The sequence below is a fragment of the Hemicordylus capensis genome, chromosome 15, assembly GCF_027244095.1.
Source record: "Hemicordylus capensis ecotype Gifberg chromosome 15, rHemCap1.1.pri, whole genome shotgun sequence".
NCBI lineage: Eukaryota > Metazoa > Chordata > Lepidosauria > Squamata > Cordylidae > Hemicordylus > Hemicordylus capensis.
This window is the reverse complement of record NC_069671.1, coordinates 14,101,325-14,123,124: the sequence shown is the minus strand read 5'-3', so window position 1 is coordinate 14,123,124 and position 21,800 is coordinate 14,101,325. Positions and strand designations below refer to the sequence as shown.

At 48.5% G+C, this 21,800-nt stretch overlaps 2 protein-coding genes across 12 annotated transcripts in view; one reads left to right on the top strand and one right to left on the bottom strand.

The window, feature by feature from the left end:
• P2RX7 (purinergic receptor P2X 7) overlaps positions 1–21,800 on the top strand; it is a 104,020-nt gene that overhangs the window by 28,029 nt on the left and 54,191 nt on the right. For all 5 annotated transcript variants that reach the window (XM_053279656.1, XM_053279651.1, XM_053279653.1 and 2 more), the window contains one exon: positions 66–226. In XM_053279656.1, coding sequence (XP_053135631.1) covers positions 69–226 — 158 coding nt within the window. In that variant the 5' untranslated portion in view covers positions 66–68. The remainder of the gene's footprint in view (positions 1–65; positions 227–21,800) is intronic.
• The window catches only part of IFT81 (intraflagellar transport 81), a 51,551-nt gene continuing 30,446 nt past the window's right edge, over positions 696–21,800 (bottom strand). For all 7 annotated transcript variants that reach the window (XM_053279644.1, XM_053279647.1, XM_053279648.1 and 4 more), the window contains 4 exons: positions 20,943–21,014; positions 20,774–20,859; positions 7,543–7,588; positions 696–5,211 (listed from right to left, as the gene is read on the bottom strand). In XM_053279644.1, the coding sequence (XP_053135619.1) occupies positions 5,029–5,211; positions 7,543–7,588; positions 20,774–20,859; positions 20,943–21,014 (387 nt within the window). In that variant the 3' untranslated portion in view covers positions 696–5,028. The remainder of the gene's footprint in view (positions 5,212–7,542; positions 7,589–20,773; positions 20,860–20,942; positions 21,015–21,800) is intronic.

The following is a 21,800-nucleotide window of genomic DNA, read 5'->3' as shown; positions in this document are numbered from 1 at the left end:
GCATACTAATGGGTTCCGCATGAAAAGAATTCGAATGCAATGTTTTCTGTTTTTAAAAAATGCAGGCAATGGGAAGCAGAACATCTAACAAGCCTTTCTGTGTCTTATTCCAACTCCTTGTCTGGAAGGTGCTCATGTTGCCAGAAGGCATAGACACTTCCTTGGCAAGTTTTCACCTCAAAACGGCTTCTTGTCAGTATCTAGGAGAAAATGATCTTCTTTCCAGGTAGGTCCTTCTATTGCATCACCTTTGCACCCCCTCCTTCCTCCAAGCCGTCCAGGGCAGCATCTAGCAGCTCACCACTCACCTGCTCCTCACAACAACCACATGATGTTGAGAGTTTATCACTGGCCCAGGCCCCTCCCGGTGAGCCTCATGACTGTGTGAGGATTTGAACCCAAGCCTTGGGCTTTTGGAAGGTGTTTTGGACAGTTCACATGAGAAGGTGCCAGAAAAAAATGTGTATCTCTTTACATGTCCAAAGACTCTTCTGAATGGAGGATTGCTCAGTGAGTGTGTACTTTGGCAGGTCAGGGTACCAGGGGTGGGGATTTCCTTAAACTCCAGGCTCAACTTGTCACTACTGCTGGGGTGGTAAATGTTTGTTTTCCAGAATCTCCCTGTAATCTGCATTTCCTGACCTGGTTAATTCTCTGGTTTTTTGGCCAAATTTTTTCATTTGCAACTGCCAAGAGATGTCTAAAGTTGTTTTATTGTTCAGAAAATTCTGCATTCACATAAAACAAGTCTCCCCACCCCCCACAGTTTATAGCAGACTTCCAGCTCCCGAATGACTCAAAGACATATTTCGTAATAAGAATTTAAAAACCCAATCATTTGCACCGAGTGCGACATGTCAAAGTCTCGTGTGTGTGTGTGTGTGTGTGTTTTTGCCTTGTGTAGCACATCAGCTTAGTCATGTGTCGTGTTTTTACAGCAGCCTTCGTGATTTGCACAAAGTGCAAGCCTTGCCTGTTATATCTGGAAGTTGCATAGCCATGGTCTTGCTACATTACCCCAAAGGACCATCTCCTCCAGCATGCCATTTCCAAGGACATGCTGCTGGAGCTCCCCAGCAGGGCATGGAGAGTACAATCCTTCCCTCTTGCTTGATGGGAAAGGTGGGCAAAGGAGGTCAGAGAGGGAGCCTCCCAGGGGCATTCGGGGAAGAGGCTCCAGGCATAAGGGGCAGAAAAGAAAGGGCAGAGCAGGGCAGCTTCTTCAGAGGATGGAGGGTGGTACAGTTGGGCAAATGAAGACCCCAATGTCAGAGATGAAAGGGGTGATCACGGCCATGGAGAGTGGACCACAACAGCGTGTGCCTCTATGTCCACCCCTCACCGCTTGGCTGATAGCAGCCTCAGGATTTTAAATAAATGGAGGAACTGGCCTGGGAGTGATTTCACACCCACTTTGGGCCACAGTTGGAATGAGTTCAGGGAGTGTTATCCCAAGATCAGTGGTCTTGGAAACAAGCCCTTGGTAGAGATAGAGGACATCTTAAACATCCATGCTAACAGAATACTGATTCTGAAGCATTCTTTGGAACATTACCAAGAAAAGGCAGGTGATTTTCCAAACTGAATGTGTGTAATCTAATTTATTAGCCAGCTGGAGTATTAACCCTAATAGGAGAAGTGATAAGCTGAAGGAATCGTCAGAGCCAGCCAGAGTCCCCTCCTCTACCAAGACTCCCCAGAAAGCTCTAACTGGTTGGCGGGGAGGGGCGGGGGAACGTCACCGAACAAGACCCATTAGAGTTGCATCACTGAATGTCCACTTGCATGAAAGCCGAAGACACTCACTTTATCCATTCCTCCATTTCCCCCCTTTCTTTGGATAATTATAATTTTCTGCTTCAGCTGAGAAACTCATTTCAGATGCTCTTGAGGTGCGTAATCCGTTTGCCCTTCTAGAGGGCAGACAGAATGACGCAGCAGTCAAAGTGGACCTGAGGAAGGGGCGGGGGGCAAGTGCACCAATCGCTGGGGCTCCGTTCAGCAGGTGCTGCTAAGCCTCTAGTCCTTTCGCCTCCCTTCTCTTTGCATTCAGACCACAGACTCTGCCACACAGGCGCTGTCACGATAGACACCAACAAAACATCATCTTCTGACCCCAAAGCTCAGAAAGGGGTTCCCAGTTCTCACACAGCTATTCCTAGTTTCTTTTCCCTCTTCTAAATCTCATTAACATGTCGGCTCGACTAGTCGACCCCATTATTCATTTCAGTGAGGCTTTCGTAACGCTAACCTGCTAGTCCCGCGGGGGCATAGCAATGTTCTACAACATCAGTGCCTGGACAACAGTCTGCCGTTTCCAAAGAGCAAAGTATGTCTCTGTTTGGTGTGCACTGAGACAGGATTCCATCACAGTATTTAAACTGGTTATACCTGATGCTGCCCCTTTCTATGTAGAAGTCCCTCCGCTGGCTTATGGAATGATCATACGGACTTACCCTACAGGGTTGTTGTGAGGAGTACAACAATGTTCCTCCCACTAAACACGAGGCTCTGCTGAATGTTTCCCTGCTAACTGTCCAGCAGGTGGCCGTGAGAGGCAGCACTATTCCGTCACGACACTGGTATTCATAGGAGGGACTGTAGTTGCAAATAGAAGTGCCCAGGTCCAGTTGGAGACTCCTCTGGTGGCAGCAGGGCAGGCCTGGACAGAGGTCTGAGCGAGAGGGAGCACCACGGGGCTCACTTCGAAAGGAACTGCTGCCCCATGGAGGCTCGCCTGGGCCTAGCACTATTGGCTTTTCTGATTGCCTACTTAAATATCCCTGCTGGTATGTTTCCCAGACTATGGGAAACACCTCTATCGGGCAGCAGCGATACAGGAAGGTACTGAAAGGCATGATCTCACACAGCATGGGAGATGGCAATGGCAAACCCCTCCTGTATTCTACCAAAGACAACCACAGGGCTCTGGAGTCGACACCGGCTCGAGGGCACAACTTTACTGTACTTAAATCACAGCAAACACTTTGGGAGAGCAGGTAGCTGCTGCTTTTAAATTGTTTTTTTTTAAAGCTCTAATAAAGCTTGCCTCTCTTGCTGTTGGTTGGTTCCAGCCGCTCAGGAATTGGGCATCATTGCAGCTGTTTTGCTATTATTATTTGTGGTCTCATTATGTTCTGACAAAATTTTCAGTTACTTGGCGGCTAGCTTCTTTTGAGTTTCACCCAAATGAAAACGGAAAAGGGCTTTAAATACTCCAATACCAGTAACATAAATATACAAATACTCCTAATAAACCACTGTGTATATTGATGGTGCTGTACAAACAACAGTAATTAAGGTGAGCTTTGCAGGAAATCTCTGTGAGTAGATAGACGGGGCAGGAATGCTGGGATCTTACCAGCACAATGTTCACAGATTTTACATACTGGCATTGTATTTCCTGCAAGTGGTGGAAAAAACCAAGTTACATCAAAATCTTCCCAGAATCTCTCTGCTCTTAGGGTAAAACGTGAGAAGCTTGAAAGATTATTTCTGTCTTTATTCTAATGGCTGCTCTGAGATTTCAGAAGCACCCACTGCTGTGGCGACAGGCTAAACGATTTAGAGGATAATGAATGTGATTTAAAGGCTCTAGGGGCAGGCTTTGAAATGGCAGTCAAACTCCCAAGTCCTTTCAACCGGCCATTGAGGCCTCAAGGAAAAGAAGCAAATTCAGAGCTACTTTGCCCTGATAAGGCTGTCAGGCACACAGGCTGCTTACATCTGGACCCTGCCTCACATCCCAAATGCATCAGGATCAGTACTGCAGACATGAACAGGCCAAGGTAGCCATGACGGCAGTCTCACTGAAATTAATAATTCAGGTAAGTCATAACTAATTTGTCCTATTAATTTCAGTGGGACTTCTGCCGAGTGATTTCATCAGGATGTCAGCCACTGAATCCAAATATTACCCAGGAAAAAAGCTCATACAGAAAGCCGCATGATATGTTAACTGAACATCAGGGAAGGCTAAAATGTCAAAAGCTGGAGCAGTGTTTTAAGAGGTTAGAATACCTTTATTTCAAGGGAAAGACACATGTTTCTAAACGACTTCACTACTGGTCAAGAGCCTCAGAAATTCAAGGAGAACTCTGCCTCTCCTGAGCTTGAGTTCCAGCTTTTAGTCTAAGGAAGTGTGGCAATTTATGAAGGCCGGGGTGGTGGTGGTGGTAATCCCCTCCACCAACTCTTCTGACCTGGAAACAACCAGGTGGACTCATGGATGCAAGTTAGGAGAAGCCATAAGGACCACTGGATGTACTCTTTCCACAAAGGGAAACTGCTCCAAGGGGGAAGAATTCTGCAACATGGCCACAGTGTTACAAAGGTTCCGAGTGAGCAACCTTAGTGGGCCCTCTTCCAATGGCAGACGTCGCCTGCCCCTTTGCCACAGGGCAGTGGCCTGGTAAAGCTGCAGCAAGTTCACGAGGCTCATCTTCTGAACCCTGTGGTGGCTACAGAGGCCATGTAAAGAATAGCCATTAAGTGAAGTTGCAAGGCAGCACACATATTTGGAAGAAACGCATGTTCAAGGTGTTGGGGGAGTGTGAAGAATGGAGGCCTGGCTCTGGAACACCTACCGGCATCCTCCTCCCAGCGCACAGAGGGAAGAAGATGCTGGTTTTGTGCGTGATGGAGTGGAATGGAGGGACCTCTTGCCAGTCAGCTTGGCTCGGCAGCCCAGTGCCGCAGAAGCTGCTCTCCCAGCCCAGTCCACAGTGTGAACTTGGGAGCCCTCTGGACAGGCTACAAATTCAGCACCCTTGAAACGAGAGTTGTCTTCTCTCCTTCATACAAGAGGTGGCTGGAAAGGTCTGCGCCTAGTTCCCAAACCAACTCCATCCTCTTTCAGCAGAGACCTTTCCAGCCACGCCTCACCAGCGAGCCCCTAAGCACTGGCAACGTGAGACTTAACTCTGGTCCAAACAGTTGGACAACCAAACCAATCTCCACCAGAGAAGAGTGGAGGAAATCACTCCCATTCAAAACACCCGGGACACACAGCAGCTGCCGCCGCCAGATTCATAAGACCAGCCGGTCTTTCCCTCCTTCCTGAATGACTTGCTCAATGGACATTTGGTTCTGCTGCTTCAGAAAACAATCCTTCTTGCACTTCATGAGCAGCTCGAAATCTCGCCACATCTTCACTTGCTTCAGATTTGGACCGTGACTCTCCCGGATGGCTTTTTGCTTCTCTCGTAGTTTCTATCACGGAGAAAGAAGAATCAAAACCTTCCCGAGAAAGGTTTCATTGTGAGCTTGCACAGCCAAGTGTGAATCTTTGTCTTTCTGACCTTCACACAAGAGCCCATTGCTGGCATTCAGACAGATGAGGCTGGCTTCGATCCAGTCCAGCCACTGGTCAGAAACTCATGCCTGCTGACTTGGAATCACTCTTCAACTAGTAGTTCACACTCTGTTCTCCCGTTTCCTAACCTTTATCCCTCTTGTTCCTCCTCGCCCCCCACAACTATGCATGATGGGGGGCGGGAGGAGACTTTAAAACCAATAAATAACCAGCGTCAGGCCTTTCGCTCCTCTGCCGACTGGCAGCAGCTCTCGATGGGGCTCTCTCATAAAGGGGCTCCCTCCTTTTAACTGGGGGTGTCAGTGGCTGAACTTGGAGCTTTCTTCAAGCAAAGCATGTAGCAGCAGCATGTAGCTATTACTGAGCTATGAGCAGAAGCTTCGGCAGGCTGCTGTGTGTGCACGGAGCTAGCACTGAGCAATGGCTGCTGGTGCCGAGGTATTCACACACCTCAGAGCCCCTAGATTGGGGCTGCTCAGGTGTAAAAAAAATCACTGTTAAGCACTGTATGCCCCCAATTTTTTTTATTACAGTTCTGCAAAGGAAAGCCACCTCATGGTACAGTGGTGAAATGACTTGACTAGCAAATCAGAGGTTGCCGGTTCAAATCCCCGCTGGTGTGTTTCCCAGACTATGGGAAACGCCTCTATCAGGCAGCAGTGATCTAGGAAGGTGCTGAAAGGCATCATCTCATACTGCAGGGGAGATGGCAGTGGTCAACCCCTCCTGAATCCTACCAAAGACAACCACAGGGCTCTGTAGTTGCCACTGACTTGATGGCACACTTTACCTTTTCTGCAAAGGAGGATTAATAGCCCAATTCTATGCATGTTGCCCTGGTCTGAATCAGTTTGCATTCGAATGGGAGACTACATGTGTGAACTGCAGGATCCACTGACGGGATTGGGTAACTCTGGGAAAAGCACCTGCATGCTTGCATGAAGAAGTTCCAAGTTCCCTCCCTGGCATCTCCAGAAAGGGCTGAGGGAGAGACGTGCCTGCTACCTTGGAGAAGCCACTGCCAGTCTGGGTAGACAATGCTGAGCTATATACACCAATGGTCTGATTCAGTATGTGGCAGCTTCCTATGTTTGTTTGTTTTTAGAAGGAAGAGAGAAGGCGGAGAGCTGGCCTTGTGGCAGCAAGCATGACTTGTCCCCATAGCTAAGCAGGGTCTGCCCTGGTTGCATTTGAATGGAAGGCTACATGTGTGAGCACTGTAGTATATGCTCATTAGGGGATGGGGCTGCTCTGGGAAGAGCACCTGCTTGCTTGCATGCAGAAGGTTCCATGTTCCCTCTCTGGCATCTCCAGGTAGGGCTAAGAAAGGCTCCTGCCTGCAGCCTTGGAGAAGCTGCTGCCAGTCTGGGAAGATAATACAGAGCTAGATGAACTAATGGTCCGACTCGGTAGAAGGCAGCTTCTGATGTTCACTCAGAAGTAAGTCCCATTCTGTTCAGTGGGGCTTACCCCCTAGTAACTGTGCATAGGATTGTAGTCTTAAGCAGTATTAAAAGGCAATATAAAGCAAAGCATTCTCAGGCCTACAAAAAGTGTTACACATGACTCGGGTTTCTAATTAGGTTAAACTGCATCTATTTTGTAAACTAAATTCAGATTGGTCACCTGACTCAAGACTTTGCAGCATACTGTAAACTGTGCTCCTGAAATGGCAAAAATCTAAAAATAAAGCTTTAGGGGCGAAATTGACTCTTACAAGTATACAATTTACAGAAATGGATTTATAAGGAAATTACCGACAGAAGTAAAAAAAACCTGAATTATTTGTGTGTAATCCTGAAGTACACAAAAAACTAAAAATTGACAGAACACGGCAGGAGCTGTTGTCAGCACAGCTACATCAAATGTATCACAGCTCCTTTGTGTAAAGACACCAAAGACAACAGCTGGAAAATACATCGTCTGCAGCCAATTGCTTTATATACCACTTCAAATGTGATCTGGCAAACCACCGTCTGCATGACAGTATCTTAACCCAGGGGTTCCGGGGAAAGGGCTGTCTGTAGAAGATAGTCAACTAGCTTAGGCATTATCTGAAGGAAGCCGACTTTAGAATCATTAGCATAGTTTATTTTGAGAAGGCAATTTTCCAGTGCTAAAACAGTGGCTCTTGGGGGCTATATGTTAGGCCCATCATCAACTACTGACAAATGTAAAATGTAGCAAAGCTAGGAAGAAGAAAGAATTTAACAACAAAACAAAACTACCTTTCCAAGGTTTTCTTGTTCTGTGATCATTCGGGAATATTGTTCCCTAAAGAAGACAATGAAATGTAAAAATACTCGACATTCATATACCACCTTTAGCGTGTTCAAAGGTCTTCACACACATGATCTTATAATTCTTACAACAACCCTGCAAGGTAGGTCCACATTAAGCCCATATTACAGATGGGAGCGGAGTCTTTATTTAAGGTTGCAACTGATTTGAGACAAGGACATATTTCAATATGGCAGGTCTTCCTGTTAAAACATGGGCTTGGGTATTTTTCTTGCCTTGTGCCAAGGGCTTAGGTCAAGTTGTAAGAACCATTTCCACTACTCCACAAGGATAGATTATGCTGAGAAGGAATGAGCTTTCCAAAGCCAGTAGGCAAGCTTCACAACCAAGAGGGTCTGGAGATACATCTCCTGCATTCAACCCCTACAGATGACTCCCTGGTTTCATACATCCCATGAAGCCTCCATACATTTTAAGCAGAAGCCTCAAATGGGGTGTAAATGGCAAGGGCTAGAACACGGACATATGATCTTATTATAAAAGGTGGTCTAGTGGGCAACAGAAGAAGAAGAAAGAACACACACATATTGGCATATACACCATTTATCTTGGTTATAAAAACTTCAAGGAACTCTTCTGCTGTTTGCAGCCTATACTGAACATTTAAAACCACAAATCCTATCAGACAGGTGTTTATGTAGCTTTCTACCACAGAAGGTAGGAGATTATTCTCCCCCATCTATGGGAAGATTACCCCAGTCTTTGGAGTCAGTGCCATATATTGCATGTTCTATGGGGGATGGGATTTGAGCCTGGAACATGTTTTACTCTCACAGTCTGGAACATCCATCTTTCTCATAACCTGCATGCAGCTGCTAGAGTTTGTGCCAATATGACCTCAGATGCTCCCAAGAATACTCATATCTACTGGCATCCCTCCCTGGCCTCTTTATGGTTTCCAAACACTGTTTGACCCCAAGATCACCTTAATTTTTTTGTTTTTTAAAGGCAACAGAAAATAAGACCTCAGAATGTCAGCTTTTTGCCTATTTATAATGATGTCTGGAAAGAATGCAACTTAATTTTGAAAGTTAAAACTATTTTTAGAGAACAAAATTAACTTTTCACATTCCTCACGACTGACTCCATGGAACAGGGACTGGGGATGGAGATCAGAATTAGGGCATTTTTGGTTCATTAGCAAACTGAGGCTCTGCTCTGGAGTTGTCTGAGCTACGTTTACATTCCAGGGCTCACAAGAGAGACATCCAGGCCCTGAAAAGATTTCTAGACAATGCCCTCCTACCCCAGCTTTGCACTGTGCGCTTACTGAATCATGGTCTCTCAAAGCCTCCGATCGGTTTCATTTCCAGGATAATGTGTGCTTTAGCTGCAACTTCTAAGGGGAATGGAGCACTGGTTACTTATCATGAAGGCTTCTTCCTGCTGCTGGTCTCGAGGACCTCTTGTGTGGTTTATCCTTCCCACTTGCTCCAGAGGCAGAACTATGTAAATTAGATCAAAGCCTTTAAGTGCCTGGGAAGGATGGAGAGAAAGAGGCAAATACAGGAAGAAACACGGAAAGCTCAAGGACAGGAGGAAACACATAGCAATATGGAACAGAGAAGTCAGAAGAAATCAATTTGTTCCCCGGGGTAGGCCAGGATGCAGAACGGGCAGGCTGAGAGGTCCTCGAGACCAGCAGCATGAAGAAGCCTTCAAGTTAAGAAATGACACCTGTAACTTGGGTTCTTCTAGTGGTCATCTATGCTCTTACATGATTGGGCTTTGCGCCTGCGCAGAGACCTCGTCGGAGTTTTCCCAAGCTAAATTTTTTTCTCCAGAGTTTGGGCGGTAGCCCCACCCCGCTCTGGTGATACGCAGCTGCATGCGATTCCTTCTTCAGTCTCCGAGTCTGCTATCTGAAAAAGACTAAAGAGGGGAGGATGGGTGGGCGTGTAAGAGCACAGATGACCACTAGAAGAACCCGTTACAGGTAAGCAATCTGTCGTTCTTCGACGTGGATCTCTGTTCTTTACACGAATGGGAGCATAGCAAGCTGCACCCTGTGCCAATCTTACCCGGAGGTGGGAATCAGGTGAAGAGCACATGCAGCACAGCTGTGCCAAAGGCAGCACCTTGCTGGGCACAGATGTCTAGGGCACAGTGTTGTGGGAAGGAGTTAGGTGATGCCCACGTGGTGGCCTGGCAGATAACGTCAAGTGACACGGCTCTGTCGAAGGCTGTAGAGGCTGCTACGGCTCTTGTGGAATGCGCCTTTATTGATGATGGAAAGAGCTTCTTGGCAATTTGGTAGCATAAAGTAATTGTCCAAATGACCCAATGAGAGAGAGTCTGAGGAGAGGCTTGTACAGCCCTACTGGGTCCCAAGTGTGCGAGGAAAAGGGATTGGGAGGTACACCAGTCCGATGAACATAGCATGCTAGTGTTCGGCGTATATCGATGATACGAAGACAGCGTTGAGTATTGTCCGAAGGGTTGGGGAAGGAGGGAAGGAGGAAACCACTTTAGGTTAAAAAAAAGAGATGTCTGTGCAAACGATGACCTTGTCCTTGTGGAACATCAGGTAAGCCGAGTCCACCCTGAGAGCTCTTAAGCTCACTAACACGTCTGGTGGAAGTTATAGTGATGAGAAAGGTGACTTTATAAGTGAGATAGTCCTTTAAAAAACAAACAAACAAACAATAGAGCCTCAGAACCAGGAGCGTGAAAGGGGGAATGGGCTACAATGGCGGCCAAGTGTACCTTAAGGGAAGGCAATTTTAAGCCAGATTCCTTAAGTGCGAGGCGGTAAGAACATAAATGTTGAGTAGAAACAGTCTCAGGAGGAACGTTCTTGGAAGCTAGAAATTTAAGGAAGCAATTCCATTTATGACAATAGGATTTGATAGTTGCAGGTTTGCAGACCATGGAGAGGACACGTTGGAGCTCCTATGGAAAGGAGGTCTGAATCACCATGTAGTGAGATGAAGTTGAAGGATGTCAGGGTGGAGTAGACGGCCCGATCGTTGGGTGAGGAAGTGAGGGATCTCTGGGAGGTGTTTGTAGAGGCTGCTGGAGAGATGAAGGAGGCGAGGGCACCATGGTCCCCTTGGCCACCAGGGAGTGATGAGGATGCACTCTGGCTGGTCTTGCAGAATTTTTAGTAGGATCATGGGAATCAGGGGTATGGGCAGGAAGAGGTACCCGAGAGGTCCGTCCAGCAAATGGCAAAGGCATCGCCAAGGGAATGGCAGCCTATTCGTGCTCTTGAGTATTGTGTTGGGATGCAAAGAGGTCTATTGTTGGTCTGAACCAATGGCAGAAGAGAGTAGAGCATTGGGCGGTCCATCTGCCACTCGTGGGAGACGCCACCAGTCCTGCTGAGGATGTCCGGTGGATATTGGTTTTGCCTTGAATGTGAACAGCTGTTGGAGTGATGGCATGCAGGATGCACCAGAGTCAGAGTTTGATGGAGATGTGGAGGAGAGGATGTGCCGCCTTGTCTGTTCAGGTATGCTTTTGTCATGGTGTGGTCTGTCTGAATTGTTACCGCAGAACGAGCAATGAGGAGGAGAAAGCCTCGCAGGGCCTTGAAGATTGCTAAGAGTTCTAGGAAGTTGATATGATGAGAGGCCTCGGCTCTGGTCAATAGTCTGTGAAGGTGGAGGTGCAGCATATTAGCGTCCCAACAGCTCTCCGAGGTGTCTGTGGTGAGGACAAACTGGGGCCACGGTGGGTGGAATGGGAAGCCTACAATGAGGCTGTTGGGGTTTCTCCACCAGTGAAGAGAGCGGTGTATGTGTAGTGATGTGCATAGGCAACAGGACTGCAAGCCTGTCTATGGGTGGAAGTTTTGGAGGAATCATTGTTACAGGATCCTGGATTGGAGTTGTATGTGAAGGAGGACATGGGTTGTGGAAGCCATGTAACCTAAGAGTTGCTGAATTACTCGAGCTGTGTGGTATGGGCGAGAACTCACTTCTGTTGATAACGAGAGGATGGCCTGTATCCTGCAATCTGGGAGGTACAACTTTGCTTGAGTTGAGCTGAAAAGGAGGCCCAAGAACTCTATGCATCTGGTTGGAGTGAGTTTTCATTTTGAGTAATTTATTTGGAGGCCTAAGTTTAGGAGAGTGATAGTAGACCGCAAGGAGTGTAGTAGGTACCAGTGGGGTGGGGAGGAGGTGCTTGCCATGAGGAGACAATCGTTGAGATATAGGAAAAACAGGTTGCTTACCTATAACAGGTGATCTGGTAGTGATCCGTTGAGTCCATAAGCAAATGGGTTCTGCGCCTGCGCAGGCACCTCTCGGGCCGACTAGGTAGCTCCTCGCGACGCCCAACCACCCATCTGCACGTGCTGCTGCATGCTAGCTATATAGAGCGGCTGGGCGTCTTCCGTTAGTTCACTGTGCAGACCGCCCCTTCCGTGCAATCTGCCACCAGATGTTTCTCATAATGTCCATACTTCTGCAGCGGGGTTGGTTCTGGGCGGGTCTTATGGACTCAACGGATCACTACCAGATCACCTGTTACAGGTAAGCAACCTGTTTATCTGGATCGTGATCCGTTGAGCCCATAAGCAAATGGGTGATTAGTGAGCTAGCCCTTCATGGTGGTGGGTGCAGAAGGATGCCCGCTTAAGGCAATACCCTCTTCAAGACAGCTCGCCCATATTCCGCCTGGCGCGCCATGCGCAAGTCCACTGCATAGTGTTTAATAAAAGGCTGCTGGGACGACCACGTAGCGGCCAAGCAGATGTCGTCCATCCTAATGCCTGAAAGATGAGCAGCAGAAGTTGAGTATGCTCTAGTAGAGTGCGCCCGGATAGTTTTGGGCGGTGCTACCCCCTGTAGCTTATATGTCAGCAGGATAAGTTCTACTAACCAGTGTGCTAAACGTTGTCGAGACACTGCTTGCCCTTTAAACTTGCCCTTATAGGCTACAAATAGTTTACTTGTCTTTCTATACTGTCTAGTCTCTCTCAAATAGTACAATAAGGATCTACGCACATCTAACGCATGTAGCGCCCTTTCCAGTGTTGTTTGTGGGTCCTTAAAAAAGGTTGGCAGGACTATTTCCTGATTTAAATGGAAGTCCGTAACTATCTTTGTTCGGAAACTTGGGTCTAGCCTCATAACAACCTTATGTGGGTAGAATTGGGTATAAGGCTTGTCCACTCTTAAAGCCGTCAATTCACCCACCCTTTTAGCCGTGGTTATAGCTATCAGAAATGCAGTTTTAAGCGTTAACAATCTCAAGCTAGCGCCATGTAGTGGCTCAAAAGGTTCTTCCATCAATGCAGATAGAACCAACGATAGACTCCACTGTTCTAAAGGTTTGCGTAGTGGAGGATACAGATTATTTAGTCCTTTCATGAACCGTTTACATTCAGGATGGGTAAAAGCCGTTTTTCCATCCCAACCAGGAAGCTTCGAGGACAGTGCTGCCAGATGCACCTTCAACGAAACGTTTGCAAGGCCCTTTACCTTCAGACTTGTTAGATAAAGCAAAACCTGGCGCACTGACGCCCGGCGTGCAACAAACTTATTTGCCTTTGCAAACATTACAAATCTTTTCCATTTATATAAGTAACTGCGTCTCGTTGATCTTCGCCTACTGTTTAACAGAATGGACTTCAAAAGGTTATTCTCCACGCTGTCAGCCTTAGTGTTTGTATTTCTGGGTGCAATATCATGCCTCCCGATGTCTGGAGAAGATCTGGCACTGGTGGAAGACGGTAGTGGTTCCCCTTGCATATGCGCAGCAGCAGAGCAAACCAAGCCTGACGTGGCCACCAAGGGGCTATTAGAATGCAGTCTGACCTGTCCCTCAAGATCTGCGCTAACACTCGATTGAGGAGTGGCATTGGTGGAAACAGGTAAAGTAGCCCCCTGCTCCAATCGTACTGAAAAGCGTCTCCTAGAGATCCTGCACCCATCCCCGCACGAGAGCAGTATCTCCTGCACTTTTTGTTCTCCTCCGTGGCAAACACATCCACAGATGGTGTCCCCCAGCGGTCGAAAATTTGTCTGACACATTCCTGTTTGATTTCCCACTCGTGTCTTTGGGTGGCTTGAGTGCTTCGACTCAGAGCATCCGCCAGGTGGTTGTCCACACCTCGAATGTGTATTGCCATCGGATAAATGGCATGCATGATGCACCATTCCCACAATCTTCTCGACAAGGTGCAAAGCATTGGTGAAACCGTCCCTCCTTGTCTGTTCAGATAGGCTACAGCTGTAGTATTGTCCAGGTGGACCTGCACAACCGAACTCCGAAGTCGAGGTTCGAAGGCCTTTAGTGCCAAAAATGCAGCCAATAGTTCCAGGTAGTTGATATGCCTCTGGGCTTGTAGAGGTGTCCACTGTCCCTGAATGCATTCTGGGCCGCAGTGTGCTCCCCACCCCAGTAGGGAAGCATCGGTCGTGACCCATGCTGTTGGAAGCAGAGGACGGAATGGCACACCCCCTAAGAGATTTTCCTCGACTATCCACCATTGTAGGGAAACCAGCACCTTCCTGGAAAGGTGCAGCAGCATGTTCTGGCTGTCTATATTGGGTCGGAAATGGTCCAGGTAGCAACGCTGCAGGGGCCTCATCCGAAGCCTTGTGTATTGAACAGTTGTGTTGCATGAGGCCATCAAGCCTAAAAGTCTCTGGACCTTCCTTGCCCTTTGAACAGGATTGGCCAGGAATTGTTCTACCAGAGACTTTATCTGAATATATCTGTCGCGTGGTAGGAATGCTCGATGTTGCTCCATGTCTAGAACAGCACCTATGAAGCTCAGCTGCTTTCTGGGAGTTAAATTCGTCTTCTTCCAGTTCACGTTGAGACCTAAGTCCTGAAGAAGATTGAGCATCACTTGTATCTGTGTCTCCAGTAGTTTCTTGTCTTTGCCCACCAGGAGCCAATCGTCTAGGTATGGATATATCACCAGGCCCTGAGTTCGAAGGTGCGCAATTATTACTGCCACTACTTTGGTGAAGACTCTCGGAGCGGTTGACAATCCGAAAGGTAGAACCGCATACTGATACATTACTTCCCCCACAGTAAATCGAAGGTACTTTCTGTGGTTTTCCTGGATGCCCACATGGAAATATGCGTCCTTCAAATCTAACGTTGCCGCCCACTCCTCCTGAGCTAGGAAGGGTAGAATCTCCTGCAACGTTGTCATCCTGAACTTCCGGGCCCAGACAAAGTTGTTCAGTCCTCTCAAGTCCATGATTGCTCGGATCCCGCCATCCCTCTTGGGAATTTGAAAGTAGCGGGAGTAGAATCCGGACAACCTCCTCGCCCACTGCACTGGAACAATTGCACCTTTTTTCAACAATACTTGTATCTCCTCCTCGAGTACTGAGGTCGACCTTGTGAAACGTAGACCTGAGAATGGTGGAAGAGTGATGAACTCTATCGCATAACCTGTCTCCACAATCCTCAGTACCCACTGGTCTGATGTTATGTTGTGCCATGCTAAAGCATGGCTTGCCAGTCTGATTGTTGAGCTGACAACTACAGGGCCGATGGCATTGGTCCTGGCAACTGGTATTAAATGCAGTGGGCTGGCACAGCAATCAAAAGGACTGCTTAGCACTCTCTTTGTTGTTCCTAGAGTTTTGATTTTTGTTTTTGGTGACGTTGCTGTTTCCAAAACCCCTAGGCCTCTGGTAGGGCCTATTTTGCCTTCTGAAATCCCTCTTGTCTTGGAATCGGTATGACCGTTGTTTATTATAGCTATATGTACGAGGGCCAGCTGTTGTGGTTGGTACCATAAAGGTCTTGGCCGTAAATCTTGACTTTTTTAACGTTTCCATGGTTGCATCAGTACTTTCATGGAAGAGTCCCTTTCCATCAAAGGCCAGATTTTCTACTCTGTCCTTCATATCCAGCTGAAGTGAAGTCGCACGCAGCCAAGCATGACGCCTCATCGTGACAGCAGTCACCATGGCCCTTGACTCTGTCTCTGCCAAATGTTTAAATGTACTTAGCTGTTGCTTTGTTACAGATGTTGTCTTGTCAAAGACTTCATGGAGCTTTATTTGCAGCTGCTCTGGCGACAATGAAGTGGAATCATGAAGTAAATTGTCCCACATCAGATGGATGTACCGAGCCATACAGGCTGCATAATTTGCAATCCTGATAGCCAGGCTCGATGTGGCGTATATTCTTCTCCCTAACACGTCTATCTTCCTCCCTTCCTTATCGGTTGGTGTTGTATGGCGGCGGCTGCCCTTTGATGTTGATGCGCAATCCACCACGATAGAGTTCGGGTCCGGATGGTGTATCAGGTATCTCTCCTCCCCTTCATGGACCCTATATAAGTTCTCTATACGTTTAGACGTAGGATTTGCTGTTTGGACACTGTCCCAAGCCGTCCTAGCTGCCTTTGCAATGGCAGGGATTATTGGCAGGGAGACCGGGTGAGACGATTTAGATTGGAACATCATGTTGTACACCGGGTCGGTAGACTCTGTTTCAGGGAGTTGCAGGTCCAAACCCAACGCCTCCGCCATCTCTCTAATTAGGGAATGGTACGCCTTGAGTTCCTCTGTTGGGGATCTTGAAAGACGTGGCGGGACCTCAGAAGGAGGCTCCGCCTCACGGCTGCCTTGATCTGAACCTGAGTATTCTGATTCCAAATCCCGTTGTGTAGAAGCAGGAGATGAACCCCTGGATGATGGGCTTGGAGGAGGTGGTGATGGGCTTGGCGGAGGTGGGGTGCTTTTCCTCTTCCGCTTCCCAGCGGGTTTAGCCTGGGTTTGTGTAGCGGCTCCCTCTACGGGTTGCGGCTGCATCGCCTTCCATCTCAGATAGTCTGCGTAATCGTGTGGTAACGAATGTCTAAATCCACAAGTGTGTGCAGGCTGCGTGGCAGGGTGGCGTATACTCCCATCAGCTATGCCCGCCAATGGCTGCACCACCGCCAGTGGTGACTGGAGTAAGCTCTCAGTTGCCACCCTAGGAGAAAGTGATGGGGTTCTGGGTGGTGGGAGCCCCTCATTTTCTTCCTCTCCATCGTCATCTCTATCCAACCCCCCACTCAGGAAACCTTGAAAAGTGGATTCCGCTGGGGTATTTGGGCTAGACTCCATCAGACTCCTAAGGGCAGAAGTCGCACTACGGTCTGAGCGGTGGCCACTCAATTGCTGCGGTGTTGATGGTGATTGCTGTGGGGTATGAGCAGGCGACAGCGAACGGTGTCTTCGAGGTTGAGACTGCTCCATCGACAACAAGGTAGGTTTAGATATCGAGGATTCACTACGCCTTGTTGCTTTCGATGTCGAGGACTTCGATGTCGAGGATTTCGATGTCGAGGACTTCGATGTCGAGGGACCCTCTACCCACTCTTTTCTCGATGTCGAGGGCTTCGATGTCGAGGGGTCCTTCACCCGCTCTTTGCTCGATGTCGAGGGCTTCGGAATCGATGACCTCGATGTCGAAGGAGGGGTTGATGCTGACAGACCCCCCCTGCTCGCTTCCGCTGGGCTAGATGTACGAGGTTCAGCACTCCACTCCTTCTCAGAGCCCTGCGCCGATGAAGGCGATGGGGTCCTCTGTTTGCGCTCCTCTCGGCTAGGATTTTCTCCAGCCACTGGTGCGTCTTGCCGGCGCCTTTTCTCACGGCGTCTCTGGTCACTAGAGGAGACCTCCAGTGGTCTCTTAAAAGTAGGATCAGTGGACACGGTTTTAGACTGCATAGAAGCAGCTCCGTGTCCCTCCGCTCCCGATACTGCTTTCGACGTCGAAGGCGCTTCTGGGCGAGGGGTAGAAGGGCGCAGCGCGTCCTCATATAAAGCTGCCCTCAAACGCAGTGCCCGGTTGGTCCTGGTTTGTTTGGAGAAGGCACAACAGATCTTGCAGGCTGCCGTATTGTGCTCCTCTCCCAGGCATATAAGACAGAGGTCGTGGTGATCAGTGGAGGGTAGTTTAGCCCTACACTTCTCACAGCGTTTAAAGGTCGTCTTCGTTTCCATTTTCCGTTTTCAGTCCGGGTCAAACACAAGATATCCGTCCAATCCTTCGTCAAAGTTATTCCGGGAAGAAGTTGTCACGTCCAAAGTACAGTCCGTAGTCCAAATTACCAGAAAAAACAGTCCTAAATGCCTAAGCACTCGTATTACAATCGTTTCTGCTACCGAGGAGCCCAAGCGAGGTCTGAACGCTGTGGCGGTCAAACAGAAACTAACGGAAGACGCCCAGCCGCTCTATATAGCTAGCATGCAGCAGCACGTGCAGATGGGCGGTTGGGCGTCGCGAGGAGCTACCTAGTCGGCCCGAGAGGTGCCTGCGCAGGCGCAGAACCCATTTGCTTATGGGCTCAACGGATCACGATCCAGATGATCTGGTTTCCCTTTAGTTGCAGAAAGGCAATTATTGGAGCCATACATTTTGTAGACTCTCGGAGCTGAGGCTCGGTTGAAAGGCAGAGCCTTGAACTGATATGTGTTTCCCAGCACTGTGAATCAGAGGTAGGTAACATTGCTGTTGGGGCCAGATAGTCAGGTGGTAATAGGCATCCTTTAGGTCTAAAGAGACGAACCAAGCCCCCTTGTGGAGAAGAGTCAGGATGGTAGGGATAGTGACCATCTTGAATTGTTTGTAAGTAATGTAACACCTGACCTGAGCTCTCGAAGGTCCAGGATAGGTCAAAGGGTACTGTTTGGTTTTGGGACAGTGAAGTAAGCGGAATGGAAACCCGGTGAAGACAGATTGAGGACCAATTCTACTGTGCGTTTGTCGAGTAAGGATTCAATTTCTGAGAGGAGGGCGGGTGTAGTTATCATGATCACTGGGGAATTGAATGGGGGAGGAGATGAGAATTCTATTGCGTATTTGATCCTTATGATAGTGAGGACCCATGAATCTGAAGCGATGTGTTCCCAAGCCAGTAGGAAAGGTGATAAGTGGGTCCCCCACCTGTGATGAGGCATGGAGTCATTGCCTCATTGGGAGGGTGGGAGAAGGTCTGGATCTGGGTGCAGGTTGGCATTGAGAGGGGAAGAAAGTACGCTACCTATATGGTTGGTATTGAAGTGTATGAAAGGAACAGTCACTTTGGTGGGCTTGACTAGAAGGGCATTGTGATTGTGGTTGGTGCCATCTGGTAGGCCAGTAGGATCGAAAGGATGGAGAATGGAAGCTCATAGGAGTGTGCCATATTGCAAAGATGTTGGACTTTTGTAGAGTTTTGTCCGCCAGAGGAGCACAACCAGGCGAGTCTGCGGAGGGCTAGCGAGGTTGCCATAACTTTGGAGGCACATTCCATGGAGTGTCTTACTGCATGGAGTTCTTATTTTGCTAACTGAGGCCAGAGGCATCTCACTGAGAAAATCCGAGGGAGGGGGTGGGGGGGATAAGTCTATGAGGCGAGCGAGGGGATCAAGAGGCAGAGGTCTCACTGGCTGATGGATGCCTGTAGTACTCGTCAAGGCTGTGGATGTGGCGGGAAGGAGAGTCAAGCGAGGCTGACCCTCTAGCTTTTCTCCGTCCCAGAGCATTGGGTGCAGTTGGTCTGGCTTTGTTGGTGCCTGTGGTGCAGCCCTGGCCACAGCTGCCTGAGGTGTTTCCCACCAATGCCAGCATGGCCTCAGAGGTGGCGGTGGCAGCACCTACCAAGGTGGAGGAGCTGGATGGGGCAAGTGAGAAGGAAGCTGAAGTTGCCAGGGCTCAAAGCCCAAAGGCGGGAGACCCGATGGGCCTTCCTATCGCTTGATGCGGGCCTGCTTGCTGCCGTCATGCCCGTAGTGTAGGGAGGCGATGGAGAGCCTGGCTTTCTCATCGGGGTGGGTGGGAATTGCTGAGGCGTTCCTAGTCCATGAGGCAGGGGCAAGGAGCAGGCAGACAAAGAGGACAGAGGGGGATAAAACAGACAGAGAGGGTGGCGAGAGAAAACAAGGAGAAGAGGAAAGGAGAACAGGTAGTCTCAGAGAGGGAGTATATGAGATGCCTCTGGAGCTGGCGCAGGACGAAAAGAACTGGGTGGGGGCATCCTTCTCAGGCTCTTAAAGGTTTTGATCTCATTTGCATAGTTCCGCCTCTGGTACACATGGGAAGGATAACCAACATGAGAGGTCCTTGCCCAGCAGCAGAGAAGTTTGATCCAGCACTCTCAGGGCTCACTCACCATAGATGGAGGCCATGGCAAAGGCATTCAGCATACAAAGAAAACCCCAACAACATGGAGCAACGAACCACAGGGCTGGTAAACTACACTGCTGAAGGTTCTCAACATCCCCTCACTATCTTCTGCTGCAACTGTCCTCTTGTTTCAGCTTCAGATCTAGGATTTGGGCTGCTTCACTGCACTCCATTCAACTTCTTTCCTCCCTCTACAGAGATAACAAGCCCACTGCAAATATTTAGAGAGAGGTCATCTGCTCACTTGTCCCTGGCTGCCCCTCAGTATAGCCACCATAAATGGTGACTCGTGAGATAAGCAAGCAGCACAAACTGTGTTTTGTTCTCTGAATTTCTCTTTGCTGTCCTGACTCCACATGGAGAGAGTCTGAAACGAAGCCCTCAGAACAAAGAGTTCTGAGCAAAGAGGCACCTTTTAAAAGTGGCAATTATCTGAGTAGAGGGAGAGCAACTGGCCCTCTCCAACCCCAGCAAAGCATTCCTCAAGTGGCTGTTGCTGGTGACTATCTTATGTTTGTTTTTAAGACTGTGAGCTCTTTGGGGACAGGGAGTCATCTTTATTTATTCTTATTTCTTTATGTAAATCGCTTTAGGAACTTTTGTTGAAAAGCAGTATATAAATGTCTGTCACCATGTAGTATGTCACTGCTGAGGACCAAGAGATTTCTGTCTACTAAGCAAGAAGCTTCTCTCTACCTCTACAGTATGGAGGCAATTGATTACAGACAATTCCAAAGAAACTTACTGTGGCCATCGTGTGCGCGCACATGCAATGGGTGCATGTGTGCCCAGTATTTCCAGCCAAGGATGGCAACGGGGCGGCAGGGAGGTACGCTACCGCCCCAAGGGACTTTGCTACAACGGAGCGCTGGCAGGAGGGGTAAGTGCACCCTCCCTCGCCCTTAAGGGAACATCCCTGCTGCCTCCGAAAGCCGAAACAGCCCCGGTGGCCTCTATAAAAGCCCCCGAAAGATTTTGGGCTCAAGCCTAGTGGCCAGTTGTTCCTCTAGTTCAAATGCTAGCAACCCAGCCTCCATTTCCGCAAATTGCACTCCAGAGCCTCCCAAGGGCACTTACCGAATTGCCTTTCTTCTTTCCTGTGGATCTGAAGAGACGTAGGTCTTCATCTCATCCTTGGCACGCTGGAGGAGTACTTCCGGCATCTAGGAAAAAACCCTGGCTTTAGGCACCAGCCATCCACCCTTTCTCCTTGAAATGGCTCCACAGGAGCTACTTGCAGACTCACCTTTTTCATGCAGTTGATGTTATGATAGTGGCTTTCCTCCTGCACACATTCCTCGTGGAGAACCTTCACCTCCTGTCGGAAGAGGATTACATTATTTCTGTCATGAAAACTCTGTAGCACAAGGACCATCTTCAGCGCAAGGATTCTTACTGGAGCCAGTAGTCCAGTGTTTACACAGGTGACTGAATATTGTCCCTGTTGCTTGGCTGAGAAGAGCAGCCCAATTGGATTCTGCTCCCCACAGTGGCCATCCAGACGTCTTTAGGGAGTCCAGGAGGAAGGCAAAAGCTCTCTCATGCTGCTTCATCCTGCTTCTGACCTTGGAGAGCAAGAGCCAGTGATATGGATTCTCCCCCAGGAATGTGTCTAAGCCCATTTCAAAGTCATAGAAGCTAGTGGCTAGCAGGGCATCTTGTGGAAGTGGGTTGCATAAATTATTTATTTACTTATTACATTTATATTCCAGTCTTCCTCTGAGGAGCCCAGAGCAATGTACATGATTACGTTTATCCTCACCACAACCCTGTGAGATAGCTTAGGCCGAGAGCCAAGTGACTCATTCAGAGTCACCCAGTGAGTTTTATGGCTGAATGGGGATTTGAACTCAGGTTTCCCTGGTCCTAGACCAACACTAACTAGCTCTCAATACTACACCAAGTGATAAAAGTACTTTATTTTGTCTGTCCTGCATCTACTGCCAATCAATTTAACTGGATGATTCAGAGATCCTTCAAGTGGGGGATCTCTAAGGCGATGTCCTTCGTTCCACTTTCTCTGCACCTGCCCAACTGTATAAATTTCTATCACATTCTCTTACTAGAACCTTTCTTCTAAAAGAAAAAGAAATCAGGAATTCAA